This window comes from Crotalus tigris, unplaced genomic scaffold (genome assembly GCF_016545835.1).
Source record: "Crotalus tigris isolate CLP2741 ecotype Arizona unplaced genomic scaffold, ASM1654583v1 scf7180000023612.410070, whole genome shotgun sequence".
In the NCBI taxonomy this organism is placed as follows: Eukaryota; Metazoa; Chordata; class Lepidosauria; order Squamata; family Viperidae; genus Crotalus; species Crotalus tigris.
The window spans coordinates 129217-154847 of NW_024100078.1; the positions used below are offsets into that span (position 1 = coordinate 129217).

A 25631-nucleotide genomic window follows, 5' to 3' on the forward strand; every position below is an offset into this window, starting at 1 on the left:
GGACCTCTCCGGCTTCGCTTCCCCTCCCAGGTAACACTGACAAAAGGCTGTACAACATGGCCAAAGAGCTGGAGAAGGCATTGGAGGTACCGATGGTGGACGAGCCCTTAGGGCCCCTAATATTGGCCACCGCCATCTCTGGGGATTTTTCAGAGGCCCTTAAGGCCGAGGACTGCAAATGCAAGTCCACTTACCGCAGAACTCACCAAACGGCTGTGTGGGCGATCAGGGTCGCAACCTCCACCTCTTTTTTCAACAGAGCCACACTCAGCTGGCTCCGACAACTCCAAGCCCAGGTTCCAGCGGAGGATATCCGCACCCACCAGGACCTTAGCAAAATGGGTGGCAGCCACGGAGTATGCTTCAGATGCAACACTCCAGGCTGCCAGGTTTTCAGGCAGAGCTATGGCGTCCAATATCACTGGTTGGCGTATGCTTTGGTTGAAGCACTGGCAAGCAGATGCCAAGTCCAAATGGAAGCTGGCAACTGCCCCATACCAGGGAGGCAAACTATTTGGGGAAGTATTGAATCCCTATTTAACGGAAAACAAGGACAAACACAAGGTCCTTAACCATGTCCTTAAAAGGCTAGACAAACGCTCCGGTTACTACTCAAGGAGACAGTCCTTTCGCACAGGAACCAGATACAGTTACACCCCACTCTCACAACCTTTTCAGGCCAGACAAGATAAGCAGGAGAGGCAGGCTGATAGACAAGCCCCTAGATCCAGGCAACAGACATAGGGCAAGCGACCCTTTCGAGGGAACAGCAGGCCATTCTGCCATTCCAGGTGACTCCCCACCAGTACCTCCCATTGGGGGCAGACTCCCTGTTTGCACACCAGTAGGAGACCGCCACCATGGACGCATGGGTGCTCAGCACCATCTGTCACAGTCTTTCTCTGGAGTTTATCTCCAACACCCCAAATTGGTTCCTCTCATGTCCATCTCCCTGGAACCAAACAAAGAAAAGGCTAATGAACAAAGCTGTCCAACATTTATTACATATACGGGCCATAGAACCGGTACCACTGGACCAGAGAGGTCAGGGATTTTACTCCATCTTCTTTGTTGTTCCCAAAGTGTCAGGAGGGTGTAGAGTCATTCTAGATCTCAAAGGCTTGAATTTTCATCTTGAATACCGCAAGTTCAAGATGCAAACGCTCCATTCCATCTTGGGAAGGGTAAGAAAGGGGGACCTCCTGACGTCTATCGACCTCACGGAGGCTGATGTGATTCAGTGCCAGCCTGTGCTCCCAACAGCTGAGTCGGAAGAATCTGAGGAGGAGGTGGAAGAGGCATTTGAAGGGCCATCAGAATCAGAGGGAGGCTCTGAAGTACAGGACTCACAGTTGGATGCAGAGCCTGGGCCCTCCAGTTGTTTTTCTGATGAAGCTCAGCTGGGTGAGGAGCATGAATCAGACTTGGAAGAATCACAACAGATGGACTTGCTAATTGACGCATGCAAGCGGCGTCAATTAGCCAGAGTAAGGTAACAGAGATCAATGAAGCACCTCCAAAGTAAGAAGAAACGGCAAGGGGAGGCACCACCTTAGGACTGCTAATTAAAGGGAGGAGGTGTGGGTGGTGCTGGTTGCTGAAGGCAACCGTTTGAAAACCGCATCTTGGAATCTTGATCTGTGACTTCTCTTGTGATTTCTTGTTTGTTTTTCATTGTGCTCTTTTGGACTTAAGTTTGCTGTATTTGGCAGATTTGTCTACGATATTAAAAGGGGTTTTTGTTTTTGTTTGTAAGTCTCCAGCCTATTGCAGCAGCAGGGGTTTTGTCCTTGTGAAGTTAACAAGGACGGCAATAGGCTGGAACAAAACAGTTTGCCTTCAGTCTCACCTCCTACTGTCATGGAGCAGCTATGTGCTGAGAACGCCCAGCTTGCTCAGCAGCTGGTTTTGTTATCTACTCCATGTTCATCCAGAGATCCGTAAGCCCCCCATTGTGAGTGCGACCCCGATCCAGAGGGAGGAGCCAATGGAGTTAGGTGCTGCCAGACCTCGTCTATTGGTGGCAGAGATGAACAGGCGGCGTTCAGGGGGGTTGTGTTTTTATTGTGGGGACCCTGGACATTTGGCTGCTTTTTGCCCCAAGAAACGACGAGGGACATCTGTGACGGAGCCGGTCCCCTGTCGGGAAACGGGCCATGCCTGACCTAAAAGGCCTTTTGGGTTGGGCGTCCGGCAACTCTGAATCACGTTCTTCTGATACTGCCCACGGACCCCCAAAACATCTGATCTTGGAGGCGCGCCTGCTTCTTCCTACATTGCCCAAGGGGATTCCTGCCCATGCGTTGATTGACTCTGGGGCCACTATGAACTTTATGGACGCAGCATTTGTGCCTAAATGGGCAATTCCCCAATGCCCGATGGATCCGCCAATGTTAGTGGAGACCATTGATGGTCGAGTGCTTCTGTATGGGCCAATTAAAGCTGCCACGCAACCTCTATGTATGGCCATCAGTAATCATGAGGGGGCCATTCAGTTTTATATGACCTCAGACCTGCATTTTCCCGTGGTCTTGGGAATGGCGTGGCTCCGGGCATGACCCCCAGATCTATTGGTCTCAGAACTTGGTCACCTTTCCAAGCCTGCAGTGTGTGGACCACACCCGCCACATCTATGCCGGCCCATGGGGGTCTCCTTACCCTCTGAATTGGCAGAGTATGCTGATGTGTTCAGTGAGACTGAGGCGGATCGACTACCCCCGCACAGGCCTTATGACTGCCCCATTGACTTAGTCCCTAACGCGCCTCTCCCCGTGGGGCATTGGTATTCCATGTCGGACCCTGGGTTGGCTGCATTGAGGGATTTTTTGGACAAGAATTTGGCTCGGGGGTTTATTCGGCCCTCGTCCTTGCCAGTATCTGCACCCATACTCTTCGTCAAGAAGAAGTCCGGTGAATTGCGGCTTTGCTGCGATTATCGGAAATTAAACTTCATCACACTGCGCAACCGATACCTGCTGCCCCTCATTCCTGAACTCTTGGATCGGCTCCGTGAGGCCAAAATCTTCACAAAACTGGACTTGCGCGGAGCATATAACCTTGTCAGAGTTCGGTCGGGTGATGAGTGGAAGATGGCATTTGGTACTCTGTATAGGCACTTCGAGTACACGGTGATGCCCTTTGGCCTAACCAATGCCCCTGCTGTTTTCCAACACTTTATGAATGGCATTTTCCAGGACTTGTTAGATCAGTTTGTGGTGATTTACCTGGATGACATCCTGATCTATTCCCCTATCGCGAGACGATCATCATCGACATCTCCGTCAGGTCTTGCAGCGGCTTCGAGAACATCAGCTCTATGCTAAATTAGAGAAATGCCAGTTTTATCAGACGACTATCGAGTTCCTGGGTCATCACATTTCTCCTGAGGGCATCGCTATGGACCCGAGTAAGGTGGAGTCTTTGCAGAGTTGGCAACCACCACATCATGTGAAGGATGTCCAGTGATTTCTTGGGTTCGCCAAATATTATTGGACTTTCATCCCCGGATTTGCTACCATGACAGCTCCCCTTACTCGGCTCCTGCAGAAAAAGACTCGGTTTCAGTGGGAAACTCCAGAACAACGGGCTTTCCAGGCTTTGAAGGAAGCCTTCATGAAGGAGCCCATCCTGAAGCACCCTGACCCGCAACGGCCATTTGTCGTGGAGACGGATGCCTCCGACATTGCCATTGGGGCGGTGTTACTCTAGGCGACGACGCCCGGCGGTGCCCTCTTTCTTTGCGCATACTATTCACGGAAATTGAATCTGGCGGAGCGCAATTATACCATTTGGGAGAAGGAGCTATTGGCCATTAAAGTGGCATTCGAGACCTGGAGGCATCATCTGGAAGGGGCGTGGCATCAAATCGAGGTCTGGACAGACTATAAGAATTTAGAAAGCCTGCAGACCACTTGGAAATTGAACCAATGCCAGATCCGATGGTCTCTCTTCTTTGCAAGGTTCAATTTCCGGGTGACGTACATACCAAGCGGTCACAATCAAAGAGCGGATGCTCTGTCCAGGAAGCCCGAATATTCCCGAGCAGAAGACAAGTTTCTGCCAGGACAGTGCTCCCTATTGAGTCTTTTGCTGCGTGAGAGAGCCAATAGATGTATGGGCTCGGATTCAGAAGGCCCAGCAGCAGAATGGGTGGGTGGCTCAGCGAAAGGAGGAAGTGGGGCCCAATTCACCATGGACAGTCGTGGATGGACTCCTCCACTATCGTGATCGGCTCTATGTGCCTGGAGGGCCGCTCAGAGGACTCATCCTCAGCCACGATAATCCAGCAGCAGGGCACTTTGGCCTGTTCACGACCTTGAATTTGGTATCCCATACCTTCTGGTGGCCTTGAATCCGACATGACGTTCAGACCTACGTCTCATTGTGTATTTCCTGTAGGCAAGCCAAGTCAGTGACGGGCCCCACGTGGACTAGTGCAGCCCTTGCCGACACCCGAAAGACCCTGGGGGGTGGTGTCCATGGATTTTTTGACAGATCTACCCCCGTCTTCTGTATTCACGACGGTATTCATGGTGGTTGACATGTTGACCAAGATGGCACATTTCATTCCATGCCGTGGCTTACCGTCTGCCTGCACTACCGCTCGCATGTTCATCCAGCAAGTGTTCCGTCTGCATGGTCTTCCTGATAAGATCGTGTCCGATAGAGGGGCCCAGTTCACAGCCCGTTTCTGGCAGGAGTTGATGCAGGCGCTGGATGTCAAGATCTGCCTCTTGTCCGCACATCATCCTCAAACTGACGGAGGGACCGAGAAGATCATTGGAATCCTGGAGCAATATCTGCGCTGCTATATCGGTCAGCAGCAGAACAATTGGGTGGACTATCTGGCAGTGGCTGAGTTTTCATTCAATAACTCTCAGCACACTTCCACGCAGATGACACCATTCTTAGCCAATGTGGGCTATCACCCTTGGTTTTTTCCTCTTTCCCCAGTAGATGCACCGGAACCACCAGTGAATGACTACCTGGCAGAGTTACAGGTGATCCATCGATTGGTGCAGTGACAGTTGGAGAAGGCCAAGACTGACTACAAACGGTTTGCTGATCGGTCAAGGTGGGATACGCCTCCACTATCGGTGGGAGATCGGGTATGGCTGTCCACCAGGAATTTACCATCAACCCAGCCAACCAAGAAATTAGATCACTGATATGTCGGACCGTTCCCAATTGAGGCTGTCATCAATCTGGTCGCCTATCACTTAACTCTGCATTCCATGCAGGTACATCCGGTCTTTCACCGTTCTCTGTTGGTCCCTGAGCAATCGGCGTGTCCACTCTGCCGAGCCGAACTGCCCCCACCGGAACAACGTGACAGAAACAGTGCCCCCGAGTATGAGGTTGCCAACATTTGGGACTCCCGTTGGGTGAAAGGACGCTTCCAATACTTGATTGAATGGAAAGGCTACGGACCGGAGGAGTTCACCTGGGAGGATGCGTCTACCGTTAATGCTCCTGCCTTGGTGACTGCCTTTCATGAACAATTCCCATCTCGACCGCATCTGGATCGGCAGACTTGGGGGCAGGGCCCTACGGTGCAGGATAGTATTGATTCAGTGCCAGCCTGTGCTCCCAACAGCTGAGGAGGAGGAATCTGAGGAGGAGGTGGAGGAGGCATTTGAAGGGCCATCAGAGTCAGAGGGAGGCTCTGAAGTACAGGACTCACAGTTGGATGCAGAGCCTGGGCCCTCCAGTCGTGTTTCTGATGATGCTCAGCTGGGTGAGGAGCATGAATCAGACTTGGAAGAATCACAACAGATGGACTTGCTAATTGACGCACGCAGGTGGCATCAATTAGCCAGAGTAAGGCAACAGAGGTCAATGAAGCACCTCCAAAGTAAGAAGAAACGGCAAAGGGAGGCACCGCCTTAGGACTGCTAATTAAAGGGAGGAGGTGTGGGTGGTGCTGGTTGCTGAAGGCAACCGTTTGAAAACCGCGTCTTGGAATCTTGATCTGTGACTTCTCTTGTGATTTCTTGTTTGTTTTTCATTGTGCTCTTTTGGACTTAAGTTTGCTGTATTTGACAGATTTGTCTACGATATTAAAAGGGGTTTTTGTTTTTGTTTGTAAGTCTCCAGCCTATTGCAGCAGCAGGGGTTTTGTCCTTGTGAAATTAACAAGGACGGCAATAGGCTGGAACAGAACAGAGACATACCTTCATATCCCCATCTCTTTGGCCCACCGCCGGTTTCTACAGTTCGCATACAAGGTGCGCCACTTTCAGTACAGGGCGTTCCCATTTGGCCTATCATCAGCTCCCAGGGTATTTACCAAGATCCTGGCAGTTCTAGCAGCTCACCTAAGGATGGTGCCAGTCAGAGTCCAATGCTATCTGGACGATATATTAATCCAGTCATCATCCACCCAATCCGCCGTATCAGACCTCGAACTAGTGGTAAAGCTGCTCCAGGACCACGGGTTCTTGGTAAACTTCCCCAAAAATCACCTGGTTCCCACAACAAGACTGTTTCACCTCAGCGCCATCATAGACACGGTGGAGTGCCAAGTTTACCTATCCCAAGAACACCGGGACAGGATAAGGGAGTCAGTCCTCCAAATACGCAGGGGTCGGTTAGTAACACTTGCCAGCCTCTCCCAATTGTTAGGGAAGATGATTTCAGCCATAGCAATTGTACTGTGATCCAGACTCCACTCCCAGGAACTACAATGGTTCATGCTTCCCTTCCAGAGGCAGAACCTCAGTGCATCTCAACAAAGGGTAAGACTCCCACAACAGGTGTTGCGCTCCCTCACGTGGTGGCTGTCTCCAGCCATGCTCAGAGGGTCATGCTTCAAAGAGCCAGACAGGCTAGTACTCATGACTGATGCCAGCCTATTTGGCTGGGGAGCATACCTTCGGTCTCAGTGGGCACAGGGCCGTTGGTCCACATCGGATCTCCAACACAACATAAACTGGCTCGAACTATGAGCCATCCATCTAGTCCTTCGTCACTTCAGCAGCCTAGTGGCACGGCGACACATACTGGTCCTCACGGACAATGTGGCAGCCAAGGCTCACGTAAATCGCCAAGGGGGCACTGCTCTTGGACTCTGTTGACTGAGGCTCTCTTACTAGGATCCTGGACAGAACAGAATCTGACCTGCATCAAGGCCGATCATATTTCAGGGGAAGCGAACACTCAGGCCGATCTTCTGAGCAGGACAATGATAGATCACTTGGAATGGCATCTACATCTGAGGGTCTTCAAAGAAATTTGTCACTGCTTCGGTCTCCCACTGGTAGACCTCTTCGCGTCCCTGTCCAATGCCCAGCTGACTCGCTTCTTCTCCCAGTTCCCAGCAGCAGGGGCAGAACAGACAGATGGTCTCTGGAGCCCATGGCTGCAGGGGCTGCTTTACGCCTTCCCCCCCCACCTCTCCTCCCGGCGGTAATACACAAACTTCTTCAGGAGCGAGCGGAGCTAATACTGGTGGCTCAGTATTGGCCAAGGAGACCTTGGTTTGCCGACCTGATGAGCCTCTCCCTCACGGACCCCTGGCGGATCCCTCTGGATCAGGTCTCTCTCAGCCAAGGGGTCATCCTTCATCCAGAGCCCCAATGGCTCCAGTTAACCATCTGGCACTTGAGTGCTCAATCTTAGCTAGGGAGCGTTGCTCACAGGGAGTCATCACAGTAATTCAGGCCTCCTGCCATCCTTCCACGAATCGGATATACGAGGCCACGTGAAAGAATTTTCAATCATGGTGCTCCGGCCGGCACTTGTACATCGAGGGACTTACGATTCCCAATATCTTGGACTACTTGTTAGATGGTCTGGAAAGGGGCTTGGCCCCAAGCACATTACGCAGGCAAATCGCTGCCCTTTCCATGGTCCTCACTTGTCGCTCAGTGGAGTCGTTGGGTCATCACCCATTGATCCGCTCATTCCTAAAAGGGGCCGTTAACACCAGGCCCCCCACTGTGCACAGGTACCCTTCATGGGAGCTACCATGGGTCCTATGGGCTCTTACCAAGTCACCTTTTGAACCCCTCTGGTACATGTCCCAGAAGGTGGCATTCTTGGTGGCTATCACGTCGGCACGACATATCTCTGAAATGGCAGTGCTCTCAATCTGAGAGGACCTGTGTGTCTTCCACAGGGATTGAGTGGTCCTTCGACTTGACCCTACCTTCATCCCAAAAGTCAATTACTTATTTCATAGGACACAGGAGATAGTGCTGCCAGATTTTTGCCCAGATCCATCGCACGCCCTGGAATGACAATGGCGTACCTTAGATGTTCACAGGGCTCTTCGGTACTATATTTCATGGACAGTGGAATTCCGCAAGTCAGAAGCCCTGTTTGTATCTTTCCACTCTCGCTCCAGAAGTCGGAAGGTTTCCTCTTCCACCATTGTCAGGTGGATTAGAGCATGCATCGCCGGGGCGTATCAGGCCGAGTCATTGCTGGTTCCAAGACGGGTTACAGCACACTCCACTCGAAGTGCAGCCACCTCGGTGGCATGGGCCACTCAAGCTTCCATTGAGGAAGTCTGCAGGGCAGCCACATGGGCTTCGCCATCGCCCTTCATTCGGCACTATAAGATCGATAGGTTTTCCTCTGCAGAGGCCTCCTTCAGTAGGAGGGTTCTTCAACAGGTTGTAAACCAAAGTGCCACACCAGTCCAGTCTATTCCCCACCCTCAGGGACAGTAGGCTTTGGTATGTCCCATTGGTGGATTCTCCATCTCCAGTGCTGGAGAAGGGGCGTTGTCTTACCTGAACGCCTTTTCTCGGCACAGAGATGGAGAATCCACACCCACCCTCGTAGGTCATCTAGGCCTAGGATCAGTTAGTTTGTGAGCCACAATGTCTTGCTGTCAGTCAATGGCTTCGCTCGCATCAAGACTGGGATCTCTATGGTCCAGGACGGGCATGGTAACTTTGGCTGACTTGATCTGATTGGGCAGGAATACAGTCTAAACCCATTGGTGGATTCTCCATCTCCATGCTGAGAAAAGGTGTTCAGGTAAGACAACGCCCCTTTGCTTCTTGGTAGTAGCCGATAGTTTCACTGGTTCACATGTCAACTCAGGCGGGGAGCAGCTCCATTGTTTTCCTCACTGGTACCTCTTCAGTATGTCAATTTCTTCTTCCTCTGCCAAGACGTACCATTCATCAAGTTGGTGTGGGTCCCCTTGGAGCAGACAAGCATCATATAGGTCTTAATTTAGTCCGTCTTTATAATGGCTAAGGAGGATGTCTTCCAGCCAGTTCAGTTTGCTGGCAATGGCCCGAAATTCTTGCGTATATTCGGCTACCGGGCGTTTGCCTTGTCTCATCAGTTTGATCTTTTTGCGGGCTTTGCGATCAGCCAAGGGGTCCTCAAATCACCTTCTCAGTGAGGACATGAAACAGTTGAAATCGTTGAGCTCTGGGGCATTGGAGTCGTGCAAGTTCACCACCCAATCTGCAGCCAGCCCGTCCAGGGCAGATTGCACAATCCGGATATGGGCTTTGTCGCTGGGGATGTCCCGCCCATATTCCTTCATGTAGCTGAGGACTTGGGTTAGGAAAAACCCCAAGCGTGTTGGCTCCCCCTTGGATCTCACGTCCAGCGGTGTGAGTCTTTGAATGGATCGGTGCCTTCATTGTCAGTAGTGTCTTCAATCCAGATCGCCATCTGCGGGTCGGCGGGAAGTGGGGACTAATGGATCAGCAGATGTCCCCGAGGCTGCAGGTTCCACTTCCCCCTTGGTGTCTCTACCTTTGCGGTTCCAGGAGCTGGGGCAGCCGTAGGGCTCAGAATTCTCTTCTCCTAGGGAGCTGAGGGTTCTCTTCATCAGGTCGATAGTTTTCTGTAGGATCCAGCCCAAGTACGATGCCCAGCTCCCTTCCTCTTCACTTGTGGGCAGGGATTTCTCCATCTCCTGCTTCCATTCTGGTTGCTTGGCCCCCTGTCTCAGGGTCATCTTTCTTGATTTCTTTTCCCACTTGCCTTTCTTTCCAACGCCCATTGACCAGTGAGGTTTGTGGTCCCGTCTCTCTACCACCTCTTCTCCTGAGGAATCTGACCTCTCAGATCCTGACATCTGGCAGGGTTTCAGTTGGGGCAGCGGTTCCCTTTCCGGGGAGTTTTCTCCCTTCCCTCCTCCATCGTCTGACGTGGTAATTTTTTCAAAGTCCCCCAGCAAGGTTCTCCCTTCCAGGTGGACTAATTCTGCAAGTCCTGTCTAATGTAAGGACCCACCCCAGTTTGCATCTTAAGAAGACAGAACTCTTGGAATATTTCTTCCAACAGGCATCTTTATTAAGAGAAGATGGTTGCAGGCGTTCTAGACAGGACCTGAGGCCCAAGTCCTCCCATTGAAGGTTTTAAGTGGTCCCAATCAGCCCCCCCAGCCTGCCATCCAGTGACAATCCCAGGCGTTACATTTTCACCCCCTTTTTCCTCATGGCCGGCGGAAGGGAGACTTCAGAGAGGAGTACATGAAAGGTAATGAGCCCCATTGTTATGGTTAATCCGTTTGGTGATTTCCACATTCAGTCCCTTTGAAGTTGTAAGGAAGGAAGTGAGAGCCATAAAACCCCTTTGCTCATCCCTCTTCCCCTTCGTAGTATGACAGAATCCAGGGAGGGCAGAAATGGGGTTTTCCATAGTCAATAACTAGAGATGAAATATAATTGGATTCTGACACAATGATAAAACAACATATAGATTTAAAACCAGAGATATGCTTATTAGGCATGTTTCCAGGGAAGTATAATAAAGGTAATACTTAGTTTTACATATGTTAACAGCAGCTAGAATAGTATATGCACAATTTTGGAAAAATGAAGAAACCCCTATAGAGGAGAATATAATTTAAAAAATACTGGAATGTGCAGAAATGGATAGGTTAACATTAAAGATTAAAGAAAAAGAAGAAACTGAATACCATATAACATGGGACTTATTTTAACAATGGTTAGCTGATAAAAACAGAGGTTAGAAAGTTGGAAATATGAGAAAATGTGGATTATGTTAGGAAGACCTATAACGAATTAGTAAATATTTTAATTGTTATACAATTAATGTTATTGTGGGAAATACTATTTTTAACAAAATGATTGCTACTTCTTAGTATATGATTATATTCTAATAAGATTGTTGTGAATGTGATGATTTTTATATTGTAATATTTGTATACCTAGAGAACACACTGTTCAATACAGTGGAATTTTCAAGATAGAATAATAATAAAAAGAAAAAGAAAGAAAAAGGAATCTGCTTCAGAATCGTATGGTTTTTGTGGAGTTCCAAGGAAGGCAAAGTAGATAGAGGAACCAAAGGAACGGCTTACCATAGGGTAGTGTATTAGCTCCAAGGTTTTTTTTTAATATTTACATAATTATTAGCCACTTCATGAAGGTAGCAATAAATATATATATATGTTGATGATCAAGCAATGGCTGTACAGGGAAAAACATTTGAGAAGGTTCAACAACCTAGATTGACTGACACAGATTAGAACCTACAATGTTATTCTGGGACACATATATTTACCTTCATCCATGAGGTTGAACAATGTTTAACTGAAGCCCTGATTGAGCTGGTTCGATACTATTGTGATAGTTAAGACCAAGTTAAGACCAAATGCAGCAAAAATTCAGGTATGTACATTTCATTTTTGCAATAAGTAGGCTGCATATTATATGGAAAGGGATGTTATTGGAACATTGCCACAGCCTAAATACTTAGAAGTCACTCCAGCTAGGGCCCTTACATATAAGCAGCACTGTACCAACACTAAACCGAAGGTGAGCGGATGAAATAACATCGTCAGGAAATTAATGAGCTCTATTTGAGGTGCTAAACCAAGGGTCCTTAAGACAAAGCTTTAGCTCTTTGCTACTCAGCAGGCAAATATACCTGCCCAGTCTGGTATAAATCAGCATATGCTGGAAAAGTAGATGTTGCTCTGAATGAAGCTAGCAGAATTATTACCAGATGCCTTACTTAAACCAATCCTTCTAGATAATATCTATCACCTAGCCAGCATTGCCCTGCCTGCTATTTGCAGAGAAGCAGTAGCATACAGAGACAGACTCAAATCATCAATATCTAGACCAGGGGTCCCCAACCCCCGGGCCATCGATTGGCACCAGGCCACAGCATGCCAGAAACCAGTCCATGTAAACAAGCAAAGATCCATCCACGGATGCAGTACATGAAACCACACCCCCTCTGGTCCACAGAATAACCTCTCAAAAGGTTGGGGACCTCTGATCTAGACAACATCCGTTCCATGGCCTGCAACAGCTCAGCAGAGAATAAAATCCAGGAAAAGCTTCCTTGGATTAACAAAAAACTTTGAAGAATTTGAAAGCAGAATGGATCTATAAAAAGCTACAAAGAACCAACACTAGATGGAAGCAATGGAGGAGTTGGCACTTGGGGCTGATGAAAGCTTGGAAGTATAGAAATCATTGATATTGTACAAGGGTACAATATCCAGAGACCTTCTGAAGAAATGGGGCTATCCAGTTGCTTCTGCTCTTTGCAGTTCTGGTGACATGTAGGCAACATGTATGTATACCTGCTGTTTATGCTCCAATCAGTGTACACTTGAAGCCCTCAAGGCAACACAACAGAATGCAATTAATGTTGTTAGTTTCTAGATAAGATCTAGATACATTCAGCTCTGTCATAAGTTCAAATGGTCCCTGAATGAATAATTATTAAATAAGGATCACATGTAGTTACACAGCAACTATTTTCTTTCTCCTTTTATCTTTTTTAGTTTGCATGTTTATAATTCTACCGAGAATATAAATCCATATATAAATCCAAATCCTAGCTTAAATGTATCCCTTAAACCCCCATTCTGCAACTATATTCACTCTCTCTCTCAGTTTGGTGGAACTCAAAGATCTAGCAGAAAAAAAAGTTTGAGAGTTAAATCAAGAATTTTCATGTCAGGTCCCTATAGATCTCTGTCAGAACACTGCCATTGTGAGGGGAGGGGAAACCTTTGGAGCTCTACTTTATTGTACTGTGCTTAGTTTGTTTTATTTACTCAGTTCCTCTTCGCTTTGAAGTATCTTTCTGGGGAATATAACGGGGAGGGAATTGCCCAGGCTATCTGCTCCGCTTCACCATAGAAGAAATACCTGGGAAATATCTTCTTATCACTTATCCGTCCTGAATTCTCACAACATTTTAACACCTCTGGATTGGCTCTTCTGGACTGGGCAGTTGGGAGGGGTTTTAAATTTTGGTGTGCAACCTAGCAAATTTGTGCAGGCTTTTCAGATCCTGCCTGCCTTCTCTTGCTTTCATTAACTCTCAATGAAAATTCCTGTTGAAATGATGCCAGTTTCAAGAGTTCTGCTTTCTTGAGAGATTCAGCTGAGGCAGAGTCTTACATTTCAGCACCTTAACCTTAACATGCTTTGATTTATTTTTAGGTTTCATCTTGTGAGAAATGTCGCTGTGAAGCCAATGGTGAAGTAGTGTGCACTGTGTCTGCTTGTCCTCAGACTGATTGTGTGGATCCTGTATATGAACCAGATCAGTGTTGTCCCATGTGCAAAAATGGTAGGTAACAGATGCAAATGTCTTTGCATAAGCACTTCAGCCCTCCCCCAACTGAACCCCAGCCTCATTGGTACATGCTGTCATTAGCTGAATAAGTACATTCCAAAATCATTTTTGTCTGCACATGATCCAGAAGTATAAAGCTGAGCAAATGTAACATAATTGAAATATGCCATATTCTTAGTGTAAAATGCCTAAAGAAAGAATTGCTTCAGATAACATAGAGAAACTAAGAAAAAGAAGAAAAAGAAATGTAGGAGAACACACCAAGGACAATAAAAAAATGTTGCATGTTTGACTTGCTGATTTTTAATTTATGCATTATGTTTAAATGATGTATCTAATAGCAGATTATTGATTTAATAGATTGTTTTGAAATATATATTGCATATCTTTCTGGTTTAAGTGTTCACTTGAGTTAAGTATAAAACCTGGACATGCTATCTGTGTTAATTTATACAGTTTTCCTGTCATATTCTTATTATCTTCCAATATTTTCAAACTTATTTTATTTATTTTACTTTTGGTACAGTTAATCTGTATTTCAGAATAACTAAGGTTTTTGATTACAGATAGTCCTCAACTTACAATCATAACTGAGCCCAAAATTTCCATTGCTAAATAAGATAGTTGTTAAGAGAATTTTGCCCCATTTTACAATCTTTTTTGGCACAGTTAAGTGAATCACTGTAGTTGTTAAGTTAGCAACACAGTTGTTAAGTGAATCAAGCTTCCCCTTTTACTTTGCTTGTCAGAAGTTCACAAAAGATAATCACATGACCCCTGGTGCTGCAACAATCATAAATACATGCCAGTTGCCAAGCATCCAAATTTGATCAGATATTCTTTTCCCATTCCAAAGGCTTTTTCAAGGCTTTAATAAACCTCTTTTGTAAGTCCAGTAAGGAGTCATTATCCAGGTCACTGTTTTTTATTTTAACTGTCATCTCTTATAATCCATTTTGTTCATTTTTCAGTATTTCATCCTGATGTTCTAATTTTTCAGCATCAGATAAAGCTTGTTTCTTTTTTTTCTTTTTAAAAGTTTTATTAGTTTATAATATACGATACAATGAAAATACAAAAGTAAATAGTGGAAAACATGGGGAAGGGAAAAGGGAATAGAGAACTGAGGTAAGGGAGAAAAAAAAGAAAAAAAGGCATTGACTTCTGACTTGGTGCAGCAAAGTAGAATATCAACTTCAAATCTCAACTTTTTACTTTTAATATAAATAATATACGCTAGCCATTTCAATAACATCAAGTCTATCTAATTGGGTAAAACCCAAAATCAAAATTTCATTTTTTTTCCATCTCAAGCACAAAGTCTAGAAGCGGTTTCCATGTGGCAATAAAAGTGTTCATATTCTTTTCTTTAATCAGTGATTAGTTTAGCCATCTCTGCTAGCCACATCAGCTTTTGTAACCATTCCTCCATTATGGCAATCAACGTAGCCCTCCATTTCTGAGTGTAGAGTAATCTTGCTACTGTCAACATGTATAGCATATATAACATCAAAGTTCCATATTTTTTGATCTTTGTCCATTAGCCCCAAGAGAAAAGTCTCTGGTTTTCTTTCTATATCCACTTTAAGAATTTTCTGCATTAACATTTGAATCCTGCTCCAATATTTTCTTGCTTTATCACATGTCGACCATAAATGATAAAAAGTCCCTTCTTTATCTTTACATTTCCAACATTGAAATGTACCTTTATACATTTTTGATAACTTGTCTGGTGTTATGTACCAATGGTACATCATCTTATAAAAATTTTCTTTTAAATTATAATTTAATGTAAATTTTAATCCTTTATTCCACATATTTTCCCATTGTTCAAGCACTATATTGTACCCAAAATTCCTTGCCCACTGAATCATACAATTTTTAACTTATTCATTTTCCAGATTCAAATTCAATAACATTTTATAAACTTTAGCAATAATATGTTCATCACTATTGCACAGTAGGGTTTCCAGTTCATTTTTAACAAAATTAAACCCATGATTCTTTTTATCTAACTTAAATTTTATTTTCAACTTCATATATGTAAACCAATGGCAAACATGACCTTCTGATTCTACCTCCTCCTTGGATTTGAAATATTATTTTACCATAGGTCTACCAATTTGGCCTCATCACCATCTCTTTTCTAAAAAAGGCTTCTCATGGGGAAACCCAAAGTGGCAAATTTTTGAAAGTTTATTACAAACTTTCCAAATAGTACACCTAGTAAAATGGTTATTAAAATCAACATTTAGTTTAACTTTATCATACCACAAGTAATCATGCCAACCTCTTATTCTAAAGGTTTACTCATTCTTTTAGCCAAACCAAACAAAAAGTATCAAAATACAGTTTCAAATTGGGTAAACTCAAACCCTTTCTTTCCTTAGCATCTTGCAATAATTTATATCTAATTCTCGTTTTTTTCCCCTGTCATATAAATTTAGAGATATCCCTCTGCCATTGTTTAAATGGAGTATGAGTTGCAAGTATTGGTAATGTTTGAAACAGGAAGAGCATCTTTGGTAAAACATTCAATAACAGAAATTCTACCCAGTAATGATAAATGCAATCTGTCCCATCTTAATAAATCTTTTTTGATGCCATTCAAGAGAGGCACATAATTATCTTTGAATAAGTTTGTGTTTGAGTTGTTAATGTAACCCTCAAATATTTCATCTTTTTCTCAACTATAAATCTGCACTTTTTAGTCAGTATATTACCATCCTGTGCTGTCATATTCTTAATCAATATTGATGTTTCCTGCTTATTAATTTTGAAAGCAGCCAAGGATCCAAACTCATTTAGTTTCCTCATCGATATTATTTTTTGGGTCTTGCAGAAATGTCACCAAATCATCAGCAAAGGCCTTCAATTTATAAACTTCCTTCTTAACATTAATACCTTTTATTTTCTCCTGCCCATTAGATCAAGTCAGTCAAACTTGCCACGCCCGTCCTGGACTAGGACACACCCAGTCTCGACTTGATCTCAGCCCAGGACAGACGTGCAAGTTTGGCTCCTAGATCAGGAAGATAGACAAAAACATTGGTGAATTCTCCATTTTCTTAGCCTTCATCAGATTTCAGTCTCCTGAGTAGCGCTGGGCTTAGTGCTACCACAGCTGACTGTCAGAGGCTTTACCTATTTTCCCCAGCTCCCAGGAGGAGTGGAGGCTTCCTCTCTCCTTTTTATCGCTTAGCGCCGCAATCTACACCCCTCCCCCTTCTGTCTCTAGGAGCCCTTCCTTTGCTTCCATCCCCTCTCAGAGGCACCGGAAGGCTCTCCCTGCGGCCGCGGCATTGCAGCTGCCATTTTGAAAGCTGCGTGGTGCTCCACCATGCCTAAACCGGCTAGCCCCCATTGCTACCAGCCTCTCTGGAGGCACCGGAAGGCTCTCCCTGCGCATTGCAGCCACCATTTTTAAAGCCGCGTGGTAATCCGTCGTGGCTAAATCGACCGTTTCTCAGCATGCGGCAGCCAGGTGATTCCCTAGGCCTCACAAGGCTTGTGCAGGCCTTGGCCTGCAGACCCCACTGGGGTCCGTGGCAATTCCATCAGTGCGGCTGCCATTTTGGACATGTGGCTGCCGCAGCTACCATCCAAGAGATACGACAGGGGCGCTCGGGGGGAGGATTCCTGACTTTATCACATAATCCGCCTTGTTTCCCCCTACAGGGGAACTGAGGGAGGAACTGAAGATTTACGGCTGCCATCTTGTACGGCCTACATATTTGAATTTTTCTCCTTCGCCGAATATGAGGGCAGGATTGGGACTAGCTCAGTTCACATTCAGACTCCCTTTCCTGAAACAGGGAGAGTCTTTCGCTCAGAGGGGACACTATGTGCCCTGACAGGCTGGTCGCATAAACTAGGCCCCAACAGGCCTCAATCTGGTACCTCATCTCCCTACTGGCCACCATTTAGCGAGCTGTGCATTGGATTGCGGTCATCACGCAAGTAGTTGTGCCAACTCTGCAGATCCACCCCCTGCGCATACTGTGCTGACACTCATCATCTTGCTGGCCTTGTCACCACTTTCGCATCCTACGAGCAAGCTGGCTATCGTCACTTATCTGACATTGCCGCGGCCGTAGACACATCTGAGCCCCCCAGGGTCATTACTGGTCTGGTGGCCAGGGGAGCAGGGTGAACATTAACATTCCCCTGCTCCAACTACTTACCTGCCAATTGATCCACTGCCAGAGTTACCTCTCAGCACTCCTGAGATAACTCTCCTCAGGATGGAGGATACCACGGCTCCCCAGCCTAAGGATACCTCACCTCCATCCACTAGTTGGAAAAGACACAGATCCTCCAACCAGGAGGTGGTAGGCAGGATCAAGGCCAAGGCTAAGGCCATCTCCGGCAGGAAGCCTTCTAAATTGGCAGAGAAACAGGCCAGCAGGAGGTACCAGGCTTTGGAGAAAGAATTCTCCAAAGCGCAGAAACAGGCCAGGGCAAAGGCGGAACAGGCGGAGGCCTCATTCTTTGATCTTTCACTGGGGCCCTTGATCTCTGCCTAGGGGGTCTGGTCACCTCACCCCCCCTTCTCCTGGGGTGGATCAAGGTCCCACCATCCACCAACCTCCATTGGCGCCGCAGGTCCCATATTCAGGCCCAGAGGCGACTTTCACCCCCACGGCTGCTGGACTCAGTGCAACTGAGCCCGAAACCATCCCTCCTGATGATCACGTTCAAACCCTAATTTCTCAGGCGGTTGACTGGGTGCTTGCTGCCAGGTCCTACCACATGCCGAGAGCCGAATCAATGGTATCTTTTCCCCCATCCTACCCTCACCAGTCGGGAGCACTAGAGTACCATGGGCCTCCCTCACCATCCCGTTCTTCTTACAGCAGAGCTTCATCTCCTCTGAATTATGAACAACCTGATATACCATGGTCAGAGGAGGAGGACCCTTCCCTGGACCCCCTCCCTGCCATTTGGAGGTCTTTTTAACCCAGCTCTTTTCTTGCCTCTGCTTTGCAAGGCCAGTGCCAATATAGGCCCCGATAGGATTCCTCAGTCGGACCCTGAACCTGCTTCAGATCTGAACCCGGTGTTTTCTAGGCTAGTTGTGACTCAACACCATGTCCCTTGTCCATCTCTTTTCCTGAACACTTTTCGGAAGCAATGGGTCTCCCCTGGCACCTTCCCTCCTCTGGGGGAATGGACAAGAAATTGTTCAGTGCTGCAACAGACTTGGCTGACGCACTGGAGGTCCAACAGTGGATGAACCCCTGGCCCCCTTCTTGTCCTCATTCACACTCTCCGGCAATATGGCCGAGGCGCTGAAGGCCGAGGACAGGAGATGGGAATTGACCTTCTGCAGGTCTCACCAGGCAGCGGCATGGGCCATAAGGGCAGCTACTTGCACATTCTTCTTCACTAGGTACTCTCTCCTTTGGCTACATCAACTTCAGGCTAGGTTGCCTCTGGAGGATGTACGCACACATCAAGATCTGAGCAAGCTGGTCACAGCATCGGAATATGTCTCCGATGCAATTCTGCATGTGGCTAGGTTCTCCTCCAGGACCATGGCCTCCAATGTTACAACTCGGTGTATGCTATGGCTCAAACATTGGCAAGCTGATGCCAAATCTAAGTGGCATCTGGCTGCAGCCCCTTATCAGGATAGTCTGCTGTTTGGAGGGGCCCTAGCACCCTACGTGACTGAGAACAAGGACAAGCAGCAGGTATTGACCCACCTCAGCAGGCGCGCTGATAGGTGTTCCAATTCTTACACCCGCAGGCAGTCCTTTTGGTCTGGAGCGAGTTCGGGCTCCGTGCAGCCCCCTTGCCCCTTTGTGGCCAGACAGGATCGCCCACCTGACAGATCGAGCTCCAGACCTAGACAACAGTACCTGGGCAAGCAGCCTTTTTGGGGGGGTTAACCCTTTAGAAGGTCCAAGAGACTCTCGGGTAGCCCCTCCCATAGGGGGCAGATTGTCCCTCTTTGCCCATCAGTGGGAGGCCACCACCACAGACTCCTGGGTCCTGCAAACCATCCAACATGGTTGTCCCTGGAATTCGTGTCCAGACCTTCAGAACGCTTCATTTCTTGCCCTCAATCAAAGAACCCCGTAAAGAAGGGCCTCATGCAGGAGGCCATTTGTCATCTTTTAGACATAAGGGCCATAGAACTGGTGCCGGCCAGTCAGAGGGGCGGGGGATTTTATTCCATTCTCTTTGTGGTTCCCAAGACCTCGGGAGGATGGAGGGCGATTCTAGACCTCAAAGGTCTGAATTTCCGTATTGCATACCAGAAATTCAAGATGTAAACACTCTAGTCCATTTTGGGAAGCATAAGAAACGGGGACTTCCTGACATCCATAGATCTCACGGAAGCATATCTCCACATCCCCATCCTCCCCGGCCACCGGCGGTTCCTCAGGTTCACTTATATAGGCCATCACTAACAGTACAGGGCCCTGCCGTTCAACCTGTCATCGGCTCTGAGGGTGTTTACCAAGATCCTGGCAGTACTCCCCACACACCTGAGACTGGTACTGGTACACATTCAATGCTACCTGGATGACATCCTCATCCAATTGTCGTCCCTCCAGGATGCCCAGTCGGACCTGATATTGGTGATCAGGGTCCTCCAGGACCACGGGTTCTCAGTAAACTTTCAAAAGAGCCAGACAGTTCCCTCGACCAGGCTCTTACATCTAGGTGCCATCATAGACATGGTCAGCTGCCAGATTTACCTGTCCCAGGAACGTCAGGACAGTATCTGGAACCTGGTCCTCAAAGTATGCAGGGAACGCGTAGTGTTGCTTGCAGTTCTTTCCCAGCTTCTGGGAAAGATGATATAGTACATAGCGATTGTACCCTGGGCCAGGCTACATTCCAGGAATCTCCAGTGGTTCCTGCTCCCCTTCCAAAGGTTGGGCACCAGCTCCTCCAACCAAAGGGTAAGGGTCCCTCCCCAGACCTTACAGTCTCTAAGGTGATGGTCCTCACCAACGGTAGCCAGGGGGTCCTTCTTCAAGGAGGCCGTTTGGCTCACGCTTATGACAGACACCAGTCTGTTCGGTTGGGGAGCGCACCTTCAGTCGCAGTTGGCTCAAGGGTGGTGGTCCCAGTCAAACCTGAGGCACAACATCAAGTGGTTGGAGCTCAGAGCCATACACTTGGCTCGCCACCACTTCCGCAACAGGGTTGTGAAGCAACACGTGCTGGTCCTTACGGACAATGTGGCGGCAAAGGCCCATGTGAACCGGCAAGGGAGTACCTGTTCCAGGACCCTCATGGCTGAGGCCCAGTTGTTGGGCTCCTGGGCAGAGATCATCCTCGCCTCCATCAAAGCTGACCATATCTCAGGGGAGGTGAACTGACAGGCAGACTTCCTGAGCAGGTCAACAGTGGACCACTCAGAATGGCACCTGCTCCTGGACCTCTTCACGGAGATACCCGACAGATTCAGCCTGCCGGTCATAGACCTGTTTGCCTCTCCGGTGAACTCCCAACTCCTGAGGTTCTTCTCCAGATTCCCGTCCCCAGGGGCAGAGAGAGTGGATGGTCTTCGAAGTCCTTGGCCGGAGGGCCTGCTTTATGCGTTTCCTCCTCTCCCCTTGATTCCGGCTGTCATCCGCAAACTCCTGTAGGAGAGGGCAGAGGTGCTCCTCATGGTTCCATATTGGCCACGGAGGCCGTGGTTTGCCGACCTGGTGAGCCTCTCCAGGTCTCCTCCATGGAGGATTCCCTCAGGTCGCATTTCTCTCAGCCAGGGGGTTCTCCATCATCCAGACCCTCAGTGGCTCCAGTTAACCGCCTGGCACTTGAACGCCGGATCCTGTTGGAGGAATCCTGTTCACCAGGCATCATCTCCATGATTCAGGCCTCCCGAAGGCCTGCGACAAACCGTATCTATGATTCCACATGGAAGAATTTCTGTCAGTGGTGCGAAGGACACCATTTGACTATCTCGGATTTAACAGTTCCACAAATATTGGACTACTTACTGGAGGGTCTTGACAGGGGCTTGGCACCTAATACCATATGCAGGCAGGTGGCGTTTCTTTCCACCTTATTTATCTGTGACAACTTGGTGCCGTTAGGTCAACATCCTCTGATTCGCTCCTTCATCAAAGGCGCCACCAACACCAAACCCCCCGTAATTCATAAGTATCCCTCTTGGGAATTGCCGCAGATTCTACAGGCCCTCACAAGGCCGCCCTTTGAGCCTCTCAGAACTTGTGATCTGCGATCCTTGTCTCTCAAGGTGGTGATTACATCTGCCAGGTGGATTTCTGAGTTGGTGGCACTTTCCATCAGGGATGACCTATTCATTTTTCTTCAGGACCGGGTGGTCCTTCATTTGGACCCACCTTTATTCCAAAAGTCAACACTCTGTTCCATAGGACTCAGGAAATCATACTTCCAGATTTCTGCCCTAATCCGTCTCATGACCTGGAATGGCAATAGCATTCTCTAGACGTCCATAGGGCCCTCCGCTGCTATATCAAGCAGACGGCTGCTTTCCGCACTTCTGAAGCCCTCTTTGTTTCCTTTCATCATTCTTCTAAGGGACGGAGGGTGTCTGCCTCTACGATAGGCAGATGGATCAGGGCTTGCATTGCGGGGGTGTACCAGTCGCATTCCCTGCCAGTTCTGTGTCATGTCATGGCCCACTCGATGCGCAGTGCAGCTACTTCTGCAGCATGGACCACTCAGGCGGCCATCAAGGAAGTTTGTAGAGTGGCAACATGGTCTTAGCCTTCACCATTTGTGAGGAATTGCAAGCTAGACAAGTTTGCCTCTGTGGAGGCCTCCTTTAGTCGGAGGGTCCTCCAACAAGTGGTACCTAGGGACGTGACACCGGACCTGACTGCTTCCTTCCCGCAGGAAGGAAGCAGTCCCATTAGTGGATTCTCCATCTCCTGTGCTGAGAAAAGGCGTTCAGGTAAGACAATGCCCCTTCTTATCTTGCCTGATATCTCTATTCAGGACTCAAATAAACAACAGTGGAGATAACAGACATCCTTGTCTTGTACCCTTTCAAATTTCACGAGTTAGTTAGATCACCATTAATAACAATTTTTGTTTGCTGTAATATATAAATAGCTTTGACCCTTGAATAAAATGCCCCCCAAAGTCTATTTCTTGCAGAACTTTAAACATGAAGACCCAATTTAACTTGTCAGAGGCCTTCTCAGCATCTAGGAATATTAAAGCTGCCTGTTGTTTGTTGTGGTAGTATAAGCAGTGCTTTTTTTCTTAAAAAAAAAAGGTGGTGGAACTCACACACGTTATACAATCCACCTTGCCTACCCTACAAGGTTCCATCCAAAAAAGGTGCCGGAACTCTATGAGAAAAAAAGCCCTGAGTGTAAGTATTCAAAACCATTCTCACGTTATTCCTTAGCTGTCTTTTTTGGCAGAAAGCCATCTTAGTCATCCTGAATATATACCTGTAAAACTTTTTTTTTACTTTGCTGCCAAAATTGCAGCAAATAGTTTATAATCCTTATTTAATAACGATATTGGTCTGTAATTCTTTATCGTTGGGGCATCCTGACCCTCCTTCAGAAGAAACCCAATATTAGCTTCTGTCCATATTGGGGGTATAATATAATATAATATAATGTAATGTAATTACATCTCTTAATGGAGAGATCATTACATTTTGAAGTTCATCTTCAAAACATTTATAATATTGACCTGTAAGTCCGTCTGGGCCAGGGCATTTGCCTAATTTCATTTTTCTTATAACTTCTCATATTTCAAAGGAAGTTACTGGGTCATTCATAAATTGTCTCCGAGTTTGTGAAAGTTTCGGCAAATTTTGTCTGAGCAAATATTCATCTATTTTTGACCTATTTCTGCATCCTATACAAACTAGAATAAAAATTGTGAAAAGATTTTTTTAATCTGATCATTTCAGTTATTATTTTATTATCTTCACAATTTTTTTCAATCATTCTCTTTTCCCTCTACTTTCTTAATCTATATGCCAGCCATCACCCTGGTTTATTTGCAAACTCAAAATGTCTTTGCTTCACATAACTCAATTTTGTTTCTATTTCTTGGACTGACGTAGTAAGTTAATTTGGTGCAAAATTTTAGAATCCGTAGGTGACTTTTGTAGATCAATTACTTTCTGTCTAATTGCATTGAATATCTTTTGGGTTTTTTCAAAAAAAAATTCTTCTCTAACAGATTGTATTGTATAAAATAACCCCTCGTAACTGCCTTACTACCCTCTCGAAGTTATTAGATCTGTCCCTTTACCTAAGTTGTTATCAAAATATTAGTGTAATTTCTTTTTACAGTCCTCTACAATTGTCTCCTTTTGTAAAATAGATTCATTTAATCTCCATCTATAACTCAAATTCTTTTTTCTAAGGACCAATACAACTGGGTTATGTTCAGAAAAAGATTTGTCAACTTTCAAAATTCTATTTGCTAAGTTTTTAGAGATCCATATCATATCGATCCTTGAAAAGGATTTGTGTCTTTCTGAGAAAAAGGTATATTCTCTTGCAGAGCCATTTTTATGCTTCCATGATTTTATTAGCATTAAATTATCCATCATTTCAAAAAATAACTTTGGTAGTGTGCCCTAGGATGGTTTGATCCCTTTAGTAGATGTTCTATCCCAAAGTGGCAAAGTTATTCCAATCCAATCCCCCAGCATAAGCCAGTTTTCATATGAAAAAGGCAAGAGTTGGTCCATAAGACACTCAAAAAAGTTGCTTTTCCCCTCATTTGGCACATATAGACCAATCACTATTGATAAAGCTTGTTTCAATGCAATTATATTGTAAGGACCCTCTTCAATCCCACATCTTAAGAAAGCAGAACTTTTGGAGACGGTTTCCTCCAACAGGAACTTTTATTAAAACTAGCCAATAGCAGGCATAATAGACAATATCTGAGGGATTATTTTGCAAATTGATACTTTAAAGTGTCCCCAAGCAAACCCCCCTCACAGTTCATCCAGACGGTTCAAACCGGCCAATTCCTATGTGTTAAGTCCATTGGGGGAAAGGGGAGATAACATCGGTCCAGCTCCGGTCGTAGCATGCTGTTCAAGCAGCTTTTCGCACCTCCTTTTGAGAACGGAGAAATAAGCCATGCTCCGGAGGTTGTATTTCTTTCCCCCCCTTTTCCTAGCTGACAGGGAGAAGAAAGTTCAGAGAGAGATACAGTGCAGGAATCAAATTGTTATATTGTAGTGGGCAACGGACACAAGCAATAAATGAAGCAAAAGGTTACATTGTAGCAAATAGAGGAAGGGAAAGCAATAACCCCACAGGCACATCCCCCCTCCCCTTGGGAGTATGGCAGAACCCAGGGCCAGGTGAGATTTGTTTTTAGGTCAGAGGGAATAGGTAGAAATGAAATAGGAATGGGTTCTGACAGATATGTGGGAATGACCTTGGGTATGACAAGGGATACTATCTTGTAAAAGGTTGTAAAAGAACAGCAGGAGATTTGTACTATCAGATTTGCAAGATTCTATTAGTGTATCCTTAAAAGTAGAATTACCTCATCTAGTCATATTTCCTTACCTGGAAAATCCAACTGTTTATCCTATAGGTTCTCTAAGACACAGGTTGGCAACTGCAGCTTCGGAGCTGCATGCGGCTCTTTAAGCCTTCTCCTGTGGCTCCCAGCCTCTTCTGCCATTTGCAGAGAGAGGCTGAGACAGAGAGAGGCACTTGCGCCACCCCCTCTCTGTGTTTGTGTAAAAAAGAGAGTGGCCTCGCCCTGTTCGACGAGCTGAAAAGCTTATTGGGCGGGGCTCCTCCCTTTGCTGCGTCTCTGCAGGAAGCAGGAAGGGGAGGAGAGAGCCAGCTTGTTGGAGAAGAGCTTGAAGCCAGCTTGCCAGGTGAGCAGAAGATCGGAGAGAGGGAGAGAGATGGGGAGAGAGAAAGAGAGAGGGAGAGAAAGAGAGAGAGAGATGAAAAAGAAAGAGAGAGGGAGAGAGGGAGAGGAAAGAGAGAGGGGAAGAGGAAAGCAAAAAAGAAAGAGAGAGAGGAAAGAGAAAGAGAAAGAGAGAGAAAGGGAGGGAGGGAGATAAACACACAGAGAGATCCTTTTGACATCTAAAATGAAGATAACGCTGTATATATTCT

General features: G+C 46.5%; 1 protein-coding gene across 4 annotated transcripts in view; it reads left to right on the plus strand.

Annotated features, from left to right (window-relative positions):
- The window catches only part of LOC120297276 (brorin-like), a 241602-nt gene that overhangs the window by 94400 nt on the left and 121571 nt on the right, over positions 1–25631 (plus strand). For all 4 annotated transcript variants that reach the window (XM_039319715.1, XM_039319716.1, XM_039319714.1 and 1 more), the window contains one exon: positions 13410–13539. In XM_039319715.1, coding sequence (XP_039175649.1) covers positions 13410–13539 — 130 coding nt within the window. Of the gene's footprint in view, positions 1–13409; positions 13540–25631 lie in introns of those variants that run through there.